The 13,387-nt window shown below is 41.1% G+C and overlaps 2 protein-coding genes across 2 annotated transcripts; both read right to left on the reverse strand.

The window, feature by feature from the left end:
• Positions 1 to 99: 99 nt before the first annotated feature.
• On the reverse strand, positions 100 to 6,982 carry LOC104826111 (chromosome transmission fidelity protein 18 homolog). Its single transcript, XM_010558644.2, has 23 exons — positions 6,460 to 6,982; positions 6,248 to 6,381; positions 5,957 to 6,018; positions 5,598 to 5,738; positions 5,207 to 5,482; positions 5,020 to 5,106; positions 4,682 to 4,783; positions 4,524 to 4,589; positions 3,940 to 4,109; positions 3,713 to 3,757; positions 3,106 to 3,179; positions 2,864 to 2,931; positions 2,663 to 2,731; positions 2,483 to 2,580; positions 2,308 to 2,389; positions 2,139 to 2,217; positions 1,959 to 2,046; positions 1,717 to 1,870; positions 1,256 to 1,447; positions 1,114 to 1,173; positions 735 to 976; positions 431 to 527; positions 100 to 326 (listed from the first exon to the last, which is right to left on the reverse strand). The coding sequence occupies exons 1-23, from the start codon at positions 6,861 to 6,863 to the stop codon at positions 273 to 275; spliced, it is 2,844 nt and encodes a 947-aa protein (XP_010556946.1). The 5' UTR covers positions 6,864 to 6,982; the 3' UTR covers positions 100 to 272.
• A 297-nt stretch (positions 6,983 to 7,279) lies between these two features.
• On the reverse strand, positions 7,280 to 12,701 carry LOC104826112 (26S proteasome non-ATPase regulatory subunit 1 homolog B). Its single transcript, XM_010558645.1, has 13 exons — positions 12,394 to 12,701; positions 11,736 to 11,805; positions 11,485 to 11,590; positions 11,040 to 11,148; positions 10,795 to 10,963; positions 10,183 to 10,643; positions 9,916 to 10,051; positions 9,548 to 9,796; positions 9,227 to 9,447; positions 8,870 to 9,128; positions 8,548 to 8,780; positions 7,929 to 8,451; positions 7,280 to 7,849 (listed from the first exon to the last, which is right to left on the reverse strand). Exons 1-13 carry the CDS (start codon positions 12,540 to 12,542, stop codon positions 7,502 to 7,504), a joined length of 3,033 nt encoding a protein of 1,010 aa, XP_010556947.1. The 5' UTR covers positions 12,543 to 12,701; the 3' UTR covers positions 7,280 to 7,501.
• Between the last annotated feature and the right edge of the window lie 686 nt (positions 12,702 to 13,387).

Raw genomic sequence — 13,387 nt, forward strand, 5'->3', positions numbered from 1 at the left:
GGACATTCATCTCAACCTTAAAATTACCTTCCTGGGGATAACTATATTCTTCCTAAAGATCCCCCCCCCCCCCTTTTTTTTTTTTATAACTATATTCTTCCTAAAGATCCCCCCCCCCCCTTTTTTTTTTTGGTTTGCTTCCACTTTTTACATTTCTATAGAGATTTTCGTTCTCTCAAGGTACCCACTTTGATGAAGATGCCAAATCCTACTAAGTTTGCAGTATGCACCGGTTTAGGACCATTGCCTGATATCCGGTCTTTGGAGTATTATCACAGTAGAAATTCACGCATTCTAACAGGTCTCTTCACAGCATTCGTGAAACCCTGCAAGGACACGCAATAATCAGGAAAATTAAAAAAACGGATTGGTTTTTTAACAGCCGGTGGGTGCCGGAGTGACCAAGTGTTGGCAAAAGTGAACGACATACCTCGTTAAACTTGAAGAGAAGCGGTCTCGAGTCTCTTTCTGCGGTTGCAGCCTTCGGTCCCACCCCATCTCGAGAATCTTTTCTCGATTTCCTAAACCTGTTTATCCACTAAAAGGTTAGGACGATTACATACATTGCTTGAACACCTACTTTGCAGGCTAGAATAACACAAGTGAAAGTTTTCAGTTGCATGGATACTTCTACTCATCCATGGTTTTTTCCCTGTGAACTGAAGCTCCAGCACATAACAAAAGGGAAAAAAAGAAAGAAAGTGAAGAACAACGGGAAATCAAAATTTGATCACCTGTCAAAGAAATTAACGGCGGCGCGTGAAGGCTTTTTCACATCTTTAGAGTTGGGTTTTGAAGTTGGAGCATTTGCAGAGGAAACCAACGGAGGAACTTCAGAAGTGCTTGCATTTCGTCGAACCTCACTTGACGCGACATTGGATTTCCCGTTCAAGTCGTGGTTTCTCTTGTTGGTTTCCTGATTGTCCACGATCAGAGATCTTCCAGCGCTTGATTGCAAAATCCTTTGCTTCTCTACCTGAGTTTGACATTTATAACAAGATGTTAGCTGAAGCCGAGCAAAACACCTGCCTGTACTGAGATGTTAACTGAAGCCGAGCAAAAATCCTGTCTGAACTGAGATGAAGCCAGAGCAAACGTGAACAAGCTACACACCTCATGTACCAGCACCTGCTTCATTGCTAAGGCAAGCCCACGATGACTGTACTGGTGGCCCTGTCAAACATCGGGGAGAAGACGAGTGTTAGTACAGAGGACAAAACTAGTAGAAGCTGACATGTAAAAGAAGCACAGGTACCTTGAAACTAATGAGATCGAACAATGGTGGATCTAAAGCAAGAGTCAAAGCATGTGAAGCAGCATCCTCTCTGAGGTTACCCGAAGCAGGATTGGGTTTCACATTCTTATATGTGACAGAATAAGAAACCATTACGCTTACTAGTTCTGCTAAATCATCCTTTTCCTTGTCTGATAGTAAGTGTAATGCCACCTGAGGAACAGAAACCAGAGACCTCAACTTTAACAGACAGATAGTATGAACATCAGAGATGAAATCAGAAAGCCGAAGAACAAGAGAAGTTTGGGAAAGACAACAGAATGAGAATAAGAGATGAGCATTCTGGCCATATGGCAGGAAAACCTAAGGTATAACGGAGGAACAATAAAAATATATATCAGATGTTACTATCAACATTAGGACTATTTAGAAAAAAAAGAAACTGTAAGTACAAGAAAAAAAGGAACGAATATTAGAATTACCGGTCTAAGAGTTGGTGGAGAAAGAATGTGCAATAACAGAGAAACAGAGTCTTCTACAAATGATTTGATTGACAAATGCCTCCCGATATAGGGTGGGATTTTGTGGTGCCAAGACCGCAAGGACTCCTGCTTTTCCGTCAATAACGTTCTACATCTGGAGGGTTTCATTTGGAACAATAGTGATAAGCGGGAATCCCTTGGAAAGTTTCATGTTAAATAGTAAAAGATGATAGTGAAATTACCTCTGGTGAGACTTCGGCCACTCGATGATTGGTTTTTGAATTTGAGCCACATTACTATGAATAGAAATCGCAAGACTGGGAAAATAAACTGCAGCGAAATGTCAGAAAGGAACACCATTATAAGATTCAATAATTGTCCGAAATCCTAAGGCGGATAAGGATTGGCTTTGTAAGTGTTACCGTAAAGGGGCATTTGCTGAGAGCGCATGATATATCGATGCAGCATATCGGAAGTTCCAAGACAGTCCAAGCACCTTGCCTGTAAATTACAGTGGGTTAGTCCATAGGGTACATCATGTTAAAATCTAGAACAAAATAGCCACGTAGGAATGAAACACATGAGCCTTACTGTCTTCTCCATCACTGGATCATGATAACTAAGCTGCAATATATTTTCATGTATACCATCAAAAATCAAATCATAGTCGCCCCTGCACAGTCAGTTAACTTGTTAAGCAGGAAGGAATAGATTGATCAGACAAAGAAATGAAATGTGAAAAATCTAATCATTTTCTCGCACATACCGACTGGATATTAGAGAGTGTAGAAAGTCAAATCTGTTGCTCATACTGCCTGTAGTATCATTTCGTTTCTCCCGTTTCATTTTTCTCTTATGGAACAGCTACAAAGGAGAAGCATACTCAGCTATGAAGTAACATTACCAGGAAGCAAGATGCTGGATATACTTAATTCTGCATAGTTACCTCTTTCCAGATATCAAATAAACTCTTTGACACATCTTTCCGGCCAACAACTTGAGATCCGATATCCACCTTAGAGGTAGAGAACCACATAACTCATATCAGTTATGACAAATGGTAAATCAAACAAAATGCCAAACTGCCCTAGGATTGAAAATGTCAAATTATTACGAGAGAATCCCTCTAAGCCCACAAGAGTCTTACCACATTGAGTGCTTGTTTCTTCTTGTTGAGAAACTGAAGAGTGTTCAAGCATGCACGTATATCACATTCTGTGACCCCCGAAAAAGGACAAAACAATCGTTTAGGAAACAAGAATATGTCAAATAAAAAATTCGGTCATACAGTTAAGAACATGTGGAGAGTGGACCATATAACAGGTCAGGGACTAAATCATAACAAATAACATGTACAGTGTACTTTGAGAAGGAAGATGAAAAAGATACCAGTGTATTCTGCTAGAGCAGTCATGGCAAATGAACTTGTTCTGATCCCCTCCTTGTTACAAATATACTTGAGCCTATTGTTGCACATTTCAGCACAGTAAGGTGATAGTTAGGACATTATAAATATGCGCAGATGATCAAAAAATGGATCAGTTTTATATTTGAATATACTTTACCAAATACCACAACCCAAAACAGTCTCCAACATTCAATATCTACGAAATACAAACTTCATGATGCCAACATATATTATTAAGTTTCTATTAGTTACATGAAATCAAATCCCGTTCGGTGACAAATATTCTGAACCTAAATCCAGATTGAAAATTTAATTCTAACATGTTGCTGAAAATTGATCAAACAGTTATCAACTATAATACGATTAGCCCATAACGAATTGAATGTTTAAAAATTCACATGCATTATTCAATGTGCTTCACTTTGTTGCCACTGGAAACACATCAAAATTCTAAATTGTAATGAATGAGAAAGTTCCTCACCCTATCTACCTCCTCCCCCCCCCCCAAAAAAAAAGGACAACTGAAATAATTCATTCTAAGTTTCTTGTGTGCATACCCCTGCCATGAAAAAAGAGAGAAAAATTTACCTATTTACCACACGACTCACTGTTGGTTGAACAAATATATGAATCCTGAAGAAGAGTGAGCAGTGAGAATTTGCCATCAAAATTGAGCGAAAGGTTTATTAAGAATGAGCATTTCATAAGCAGTTGACATCAGCATTTATTGCATATAATTAAAAAGTTCAGAAACAGCATGCTCCCATGAAAGAAAGGAAGATACTCAAAGTGAACTAATAGCAAGCAAGACTTACTTTGCTACTTGTCGCAAAGGTCTAAGAGCAGGTGCATACAAATCATTACATATGCAAATGACAGGTCTTGAAAGCGACGGTGTTTGTCGCTCCTTCTTTGAGGATGTTTTTCCTGACTGTCCATTTGCTATATTTTCCTTGCTCGTAGCACGGTTCCTTTCTGCTGATGCCTATGCATCCAATACACAATTAAATATCAAAAAAGAAAAAGAAAACCTCGGAGCTGATCTAGATATAATAATTAAAGCGGCCAAGTCTAGTATTAGTTGGTAAATAAAGGCCCAGAAGGCACCACCATAAGACAAAATGGCAGCAGAAGTAGGAGACAATTGGCAACCAGTATTTATAATGGCGGGGAGAACCAAAAACAACAGACTACTGTGCAATTACTTTGCAATTTTTATCGAATTACAAACAAAAGTAGGCGAGATACTAATATGCGTGCTTATAGGTACACCTTACATTTAAATGTGCATTAGGAATGGAAAAGAATGAAGTGCTGCCAGTCAAAACTCAGCAAATTGCAAATTTAACCCTCCAACAGCAGACGATTCTCCAGTCCAATACAACATGAATATACATACCATTTTTAAAATAACATCAACCGCTCCTTTTCCTTCGCCAAGAGCTCCATCTATTTCATCAATGACCTACAGAAATGCTAGTGAGTTTCCTCCACTTTGAGCAGCTGTCAGGAATCCAATCAAAGGTTCAAAGAGAATGCAGACAAGGTAAAGCATACCAAACATTTGGGTCTTGAATCAGCAGTAACAGAGTTCATCTGAACCACATCGAGTATTTTAGCCTCAATTGTTGAAGATGATCGCTCATCGCTTGCATTAATCTGCATTCACAACATGAATTGAGTTAACGCAATTTAAAAGGCAACCTAGAACCACATTGATAACACAGTTTATAGGGATTCAATGTGCGAAAGCCACAAATACATGAAAACGTAGTTTTTCGGCGTCATGCAGGCAAGCAAAATCTGTGAGATGTCTCACGTTATTCCAACAATTGAAGAGTGCTTCCAGAACTCGACAGATTTGACCTGTACCAGTAAAGGGTATAAAGGTTTACCTCCACAACTCGATATCCACAATGTTTAGCAGCAACATGTGCAAGTGTAGTCTTTCCAAGCCCTGGAGCACCACAAAGCAACAGGATCTACAGCAGTAATGACCATTAAGATTAGCTTGGACATCACGTGCTAATTGCTTTGAATTTTACAAGACCAAACTTAGAGATAGATTGTTCAATCACTGACCTTCTGCTCTGGGGGGGCAGTGATTTTCGACTTTTTACTGCACAAGTCTTGCATGTCTCTAACATTACTATTTCCATGATCTGGATTTTTATGAAACCTAGAACTTCCGTTACTCCACCTATGCAGTTGGTTATTCCTTGTGAAAGTTGAACCATAAGGTCTCTGATGATGACTAGTAGTAGAATGTCGTTTCAGAGCAGACAATACCTCATCAGAGGTGCTCCTAATTTCAGAGCCAAAAACAGAAGCATCCCACTGTTTCAGCCATAGCAGAACCTGAGGGATGTCATTTGTGGAATCTATGAGTAGCTCCAATTAGATTTCAGCCTCAAGTCACTGTATTGATTCAGCAATTATCTACGTACAATCTCAGCAAATAGCTACAGAATACCTCGCGGTTTGTCTGCTCATCACTGAGAAGCTCAGTGAATGAACTTGGAGAGTATTTGTCCACCCAGAGTTTTTCATGAATTACAGATGTTTCAGTGGGAACAGCAGCATCATTCTGATCTTCAGAACTAGATTGCAAGACCTTCAAACATCAAAAGATGGCACCTACCGATTAGGGCAGATACAATACAACAATCAATGATGAATGGTGACTATGCAAACTATGAGTCATGCCATTCGTACACATTAGAATGGAAATCAACAAAACTTTTTGAAAACCAAAAGCTAACGATACTGAAAAATGGCCCTGAAAGTCACAAAAATTAACACATCAAGTTCAACGAAAAAGCACACACTTACCCTGTTGAATGCCTCTTGTTCTGATTTTTGAAGAAGAATGCTGATGGGTTCGGAGATAAGACCTGCAATGTCAATGGAAGGTAAACTAACCACCAGGACAGAGAGAGGGCAAAGGAGAGGCTTTATGTATGCCCTAAAGGAATTGCAATTGAACACTCTTTCACTTGCAGCTAAAACCAAGAAATCCAAGTTCATACAGAGGATTATTCATTTCTGACTTTGCAGGCAATAAAAAAGATAACTTCGAAACCACACAACGCAGAAAAGAGAAAACTTGAAAGTTCTTCCTACCATTAGTTTTCCCTTTCATATCAAGTTTCTTCACTCTCTCGTCTCCATCGGCCCGGCAAATCTTCGCGTAAACCCTCTCTCCTCCATTTGGTGCAGTGACCGGAACGCATTCTCCATCAATCTCAGAAACATACCTAAAGATTCCAAGAAATTTCAAGAGAAAATATAAAGTATTTCGAAACTCTTCAGATGATACACCTCGCAAACATTACCTGGACAAAATAGTCTCCGGCGGAATCGTCTCTTCTTCCTCTTCCATAGCTTGGTCGTTATCCTTCCCCGGAGAACGTCTAAGCCAGTCTTCATCGTCGGAATTTCTCCGATTATCGAATTTGCTTCTCTTCTCACGAGACGGCGAGATTCCGCTGCCGTCACAAGGCAGATCGGGAGTTTGCGACCTGGGGCGTTTGTAGCCGTTGAAATCATCGTCAACAAACGGCAGAGATTCCGGTTTCCTAATCTGAGGTTCATTGAACTCGACGTCGTCTTCTTCGTCGCCATCGATTGGGTAGGGTTCCGGCGGGTGGAAGTCGAGGTAGTCATCTTCTTCTTCAAGGAAGTGAGAGTTGGCTTCGAGTAGCTCGAGCTCCTCCGGTAATGGAATGTCGAAGTCCATATCTCGTTGACGAGACGTAACGTAGTTTGGTCAAGATCGATGAGGAAAGCTGGACTGAGGGATCGGGAAATGGGTGAACGCTGAGAGAGAGGGAGGGATTTTGGCGGGAAAGCTATGGCGGATGGTGCAGTAGGGTTCGAGGCCCAGTTTTGATTGGTCCATAAGATTTTAGGCCCATTTCATGAGAAATATGCGGCCCATGATGCTTTTCATTTTCGCCCCATATCTCTCTTTTTGTACCACCACCGACCATGGGTCCATGGTTGATATATCAAGTTAAAATAAAGTCGATTGAGATTAAATTTTCGATGCATATGAATATGATGCTTTAAAATATATTGTAAATACATTGTTAAATATAATTATATATATACACACACATACATAAATGAAAAAAAAACGTTCGAAAATAACCAAATGGGAAGAGAACTTTTTTTAATCACCAAAACTATATGAAAACCACACGATCATTAAAACTAGCCAAAGCAAATGCAGTGACAACAGCCATGGAGACAGCGAAACTTCAAAAACATATTTTTCTCGTTTCTTTCTCCCCACAGAAAAGACAGCCAACAAGTTCAAAGAATCCATTTCAACAGTTCCCATGAATCACTCGAAAACTTGGCTAAAGACTCTCATCATGACGAGTATTCAAATGGCTGCGGAGGTTGAGGCTCGTCATCTACAGCCATGGCTGAGCCAGTGGCTACGTGTTGCTGGGATTGACCAGCACCGGCTGCACCGCTTGCTGGTGACGTGGTCGAAGTGGGTGCATCGGTCAAGGAAAGAACCTCCGGCTCGTTTGGACGCAAGTCTCTCATAAGGACGAATCCCGACGTGGCTTGCTTCACTGGAACGTATCGGCTATCTTCCATGAACTTTATGTACTTCTCCTGTGCAGGAACTACTCGTGCCGGGTTTACCAGAATCTCAAACGATGGCTCGGGTTCAGCCTTCTTCTCTGCTGCTGCTGTCGAGCTATCGACCTGACAAACATGGAGAAATGTCTCGAGAGATCGAATCACGAATAGTCCAGTCATGGAAATATGTTCCTACATTACCTACCTGCATCGAGTCTGCATCCTTTTCGGTCGATGATTTTCCTTTTCCAGATCCGCTCTCATTGCCGGACTTTTCTGCGTTTGCTGCCACCTTTTCGGCGTTAGCTTTCTGCTCTGCTTCTTTCTTAGCCCTAGCTTTGGCTTTGGCCGAGGTCGAGAGCACAGCAGTCGGTAGTTTGGCAGCAGTATTGGCGGTAGGAACAGTGGTTGGCTTCGGGTACTCGAACAAAGATGGTTTCGCATTGGACAAGAACTCAAACTTCGGGACTTTGAGATCGTAGTTCAAACCGATGAAAGCGGTCGGGGAGAATGCCAAGCTTACGAAATAGATCAGAGGGTACCAGTACCAGAATTGGCTGAAAACAGCAAGGCCGATGACCGCAGTGATTTTGTCGTGCTTCGTCTTGGAAAGCAGTCGAATAGTGACGTTCCTCCCACCTGCATCGAGTATCCCCGAAGCCAAAATCGCTCCCATCTTGCTCATCGTATCCTCGTGCTTGTCGAGTATGATCTTTTCAAGTTGACGCCTACAAAAAGGAATGATAAATCGAAAATCATTATACCAAAAGATTAAATCATTTCGCTGCTGAGGGAATGAACAGATACCGAGAAGCTACACTTGCCTAAATGCTCCGACCCGGGAATCGCTTGCCTCACTGATCTGGACCATAACCATGGCCATAGCTATTAGAGCACCCTGACGAACAAAGTCGACTACATCTGAGGTAAGTGGCTCCAACAATGATATAGCCTCACTCAGGCCAGTGCCTGCGCATGATATTCCAACTGCGAGAGCGGCACCATACCGAACGTGCGGATTGTATGACTCGGAAAGCAAGGATACAATGCGAGGGGTCTGCAGATAAAAAAACAGAATGATTCACTAGTGAGGAGGATAAGAGTACATACGAAATGGGAATTCATAGCAAGATGAAGAAAACTGACCTGCTCCGGATCAGAGTACAGGACAAATCCGAGGGCTAGGACAGCGGTTCTCCTAACATCATCGCTGACATCAGATACGGCAAAGTGAAGCAGCTGGCGAATGGCCTTGTTGTTAGCGGTTCCACAGTAAGCCAGGGCCAAGGCATACATGCCACCGTAACGAAGGATAGGGTCCTGATCTCGAGTCATCTGCTCAATCAACGTATCTGCTCCCTCTTCTCTACCATATACCGTAAGGGCAATACCTAATGCCAATCCTCTGGGAAAAAAGAATTATTCGAGATGCTAGTTTATTAAGTGCTTACAAAGCAAACCATGTTACCAAAAGGATGATCATATGATACTCTTTTATGTTACCTTATTATCTTCTCATGTTGTGTCTCATGAGCATAAGCAAGCATCTCACTTGCCTTTTCAGTTGCTGTTCCAACCAACAGTAAACCCATACTGATACCGGCAGCTTCACCAGCTACAGCACTGTCAGTGTAAAGCACACTTTTGATATCATCGTATATGTCTTCATCAGCCGTTCCCAAAGCTGCTAAGCCAAGACCTAAGCAAGCTCCATGTTGAATGACCTGCATCCATTTTAATCCCCAAAAAAAATTTTGATTCCCTGTGTAATAAAGGAAATCAAGGGAGATTGTCCACAAGTAGGAATAAGGACTAAATCATCACCTCAACACTAGTGCTACGTAGGCTATCGCGTAGAAATTGTTTGATTCCTTCTCCATGGTTGGCATGAATAAGGCCAAGAGCATATAAAGCGCCACCTTCAGAGTAAGGACTTCCACCACCACCGGCTCCTCCCTGAGGTAAGTAAGGGGCCATCAGTGACCTACCTTGCTGCAGGTGACCTCTGTGAATAACACCTAATCCTGCTGTAGCACTGAACTTAGCCCAATTGGTGGCCCTGCTTAGCCAATCCTGCCAATTCACAGAAAGGAAGGAAACAAAGAAGTTGAATATACATTATACTACACAAGTTCAATATACTCAGAAGGGTTAGTGTTTGGTCACACAAATATGAAGTGAAATTGTTTTACCAAGTTCTCTCTAAGAAATGTATCCACTGTTGTCCCTGCATGCATTATGGCATTAGCATAGATTGTAGCACTGTGGCAAACACTGTTCCGCATCTCAACAGACTGCTTGATCGTCTTCAGGATCAGCAGATCAGATCTATAAACAACCAACACATATCAATAATATAAGTATTTATATGCCGGTTTACTTCACATAAGATAAAAGAATATTTTTTTTAAAAAAAAACTCCTTTTAGAGTATGAATTTATTTAGAGAAACAGCCGTACTTGTTATGGCTGAATAGAAATTGAAGAGTCAACTGTATTGACGTCTCTCCAGATAAAATTCCCTTAAGCTTTGTTAACCTCTCAGCATATGTAGCTTCAGAAGGATCTGTTTCTTGCACATTTGTCACAGATGGAGTGCCATCCACCATCTGAACATCTCCTGAAGGAGTCTCACCCTGAGCAGTAGTAGTTTCAACAGCCTGAACTGCTTCAGCCAGACGAATCTTGGGAGCCGGAAGGCGGTCTCTAACATTCAAGAGAAATGCCTGGTGCTCGTTCTCCACCAGATCAAAAGCAATTTGAAACGCCAATAAAGCATCATCCTTGTTCTCAGAACGTAGGAGCTTCTCCAAAATGCTTGCAACACCTTGAGGTTCATCCAAGAACATAAGGCATTGACAAATGCTCAAATAATCTGGAGAAGGAAGCTTCTGGTAGACATTAACAAGTAAACGAAGCACCTACAAAAAATGAAATCAATAAAATGAGAATGAAATCATTTTTTGCCAAATCAGGATTGAACTAATTAACCTAGAGAAGTAATTTTGCAATTGAACATTGTCATTGACAAATTTCCAAGTATGACATTTCATACAGTAATAAGAGACTCACCTCGTGTCTATATTCTCTGCGGTTGACAAAGGAATGAGAAACATTGATGCAGTACGATAAAGTTCCATGAACGTTATCACTTTTTGTGATAGCTTCCTCCAATTTATCCAATCTCTGGCATTCTATCGCGATGCCCATCGCCTGCTGATACTTCCCATCGCTAATACATCTGCAAAACAACAAGCCATATAGAGCAATTGAAGATCCAAAGTTGAAAGTTCATAAATACAATAAACTCCCCATACTTGTCAAGCATTCTTTCAACAATGGTCTCCAATCTGGGGTCAATGATCACCTCCTCATTAGACTCAACCGCCTTTGACCTGAGGCTAGCATACTCATCTATAGCTTTGGCTGAAAACATAACAGAAGTACCAGATCAGTAAACATTTAACATTGACCTGTTCACATCTCTCAAATAGTAAGTAAAGTAGATATGTCAACCAAGTTGGTCTCAAACTTGGCCATGGACTTACACGGAGCATATCTAGTTCTTTTCCTTTCCTAACCAAACTCGAGGAGCATATCTAACATTGATTTATTTCTATTGTAAGCTATATACTTATTCTTGAAATTATGTTCCTATCATATGTTCCATGTTACAGTGACACAGTCATTGTAATCCTAAAATACAGTGCTGGCTGACATGTGCAAGAAGGAAGGAACATGATAAAGCTTCAGGATCCTTACCCAGGAGCGTATGGACATAATCAGAATCTTCTGAGACATCAAATAGGGACCTAGCCCCAAGGGCATAAGACAGTGAATCATTAAGCTCACCCAAATAATAGAAAACCTGAGACAAGATTCACAATCATTATGAGAAACGTATCCTGTAATGCAATCCCATGTATCCTCCACTAATATGTAGAGAACAAACCATTTTTATAACCAAACACCTCGAAAGTTTAGCAAAAGCAAAAGCAAAAGCAAAAGCAAACCTTAGAGACAAGCAATGCAGCAAGTTGTCTCTGATGTTGATCGAATTCTTCATCTTCGTATAAGCTCTCTCTACAGAACAGAATTGCTAGTGCGAGTCAGCTATCAAACATTGAAGATCATTGTTGAGATTAAAGTTAATAGTATCAGAAAACCGGAGTCATGCGCCTATACAGCCTGTACAACTTCAGCTCATAACCTTGACAAATAAAATGATGAATGGACAGAACCACACATCCACATCTAAAGGACCAAAATTTTCACGAAATGATATCCGTAAGAGGACATCAAACCGTAATAAAGCACATAGTAAATTCAGGTTGAAGGTAGAACTCTTTATTACATGAGGATGACAATCGAATGGTCATTCAGAAACTAGAAAACCAACCTCTTCAACTTAACAAAGCTAAATCGGCCCCCACTCAATTGCCCAAGGCTCATTTCCAAGTCTATGAACTGAAGCATTACTTAATAGCTCATGAAATTTTTCAAAATTTTCCGGAAATTCCGATGGCCCGAGTACGAGGGGACTAAAAGAACGATAAATCGCATGAAATCCCACGATCTCTCCCAGAATCGCCCACCGAGCAAAACAGATCAAGTGAAAAACCCTAATACAACAAGAAAACCCCAAACCAGAAAAAGTTCGAAAGGGAGTACATGATAGGGACGCTAGTGGAGATCTCGGGCCAGAATTGGTCGACCAAGCTGTTGAGATACGAGAGCGCGTGAAGCTTCAACGAAGGATGTGTTTCGTTGAGCATTGCCAGTAACCCTCCCGCGGAACTCACCATCATCGTCGCAGCCATAGCTCAGAACTCTTCGAAACCCTAGCTCAGCGAACGTAATCAGACGAATAGAGGCCAATCTTCGGAGAAGTCAAATATAGAGCGAGATTCGAGAAACACAATTCTCGGGTTTTCGCCCAGAGCAAAAAAAAATCACAAGACGGAGAGAGAAGAAACACAAGCCTGGAGCTTTTGGATCTCTTCTATAAGGGGAACTTGTCGAATATTAAGAAACGTACCCGACAAGTCAAGAAATTAAAATGTGTCCCAACTGAATAGATTTATTATACTTTAGCCCCTAAGGTAACGTAAAATGAGTTATGGGCCCCCGATTTCCCAAAACTACCCCCAATAAAACTGAATTTTATGATTAGGCCCTTGCGTCTTGTCACCATGATCCCTTTGGGGGGGGGGGGGGTACAGAATTTCTTTTCAGGTCCTTCATCTGTTGCTGCATGTCTGTTTTCACCACTCTGGTAATTTTTCTTTATTTTATAATTTGAATCAAAAACTCGTCATTTATAATTTGTGTTGTGAATGAAGGAAAAAATAATGAAGCAGGATGTTAATTACGACGGAGAATCTTAAATCCAAGAAAAAAGAGGCGTTTGAAATCAAGATTGCTGACAAGTAGAACGCGACGGACTTCTCAATGAAGAAACAAACGTACACGTGACAGAACCACGGAAAACAAAAACCAAAGTGGAGAGTACAATGGACACAAAGAGCGACAAGGCGAGAGAATCTTCCACTTTGATTTACCCAACAAAGAAAAGAAGAAGGGACACTACGAGACACTGTTCATCCACCTCCGCGACCATCAGCCATTTCTTCATCCACTATCTATCCATCTATCAGTGACTTGG

The sequence above is a fragment of the Tarenaya hassleriana genome, unplaced genomic scaffold, assembly GCF_000463585.1.
Source record: "Tarenaya hassleriana unplaced genomic scaffold, ASM46358v1 Cleome5, whole genome shotgun sequence".
NCBI classification, from domain to species: Eukaryota; Viridiplantae; Streptophyta; class Magnoliopsida; order Brassicales; family Cleomaceae; genus Tarenaya; species Tarenaya hassleriana.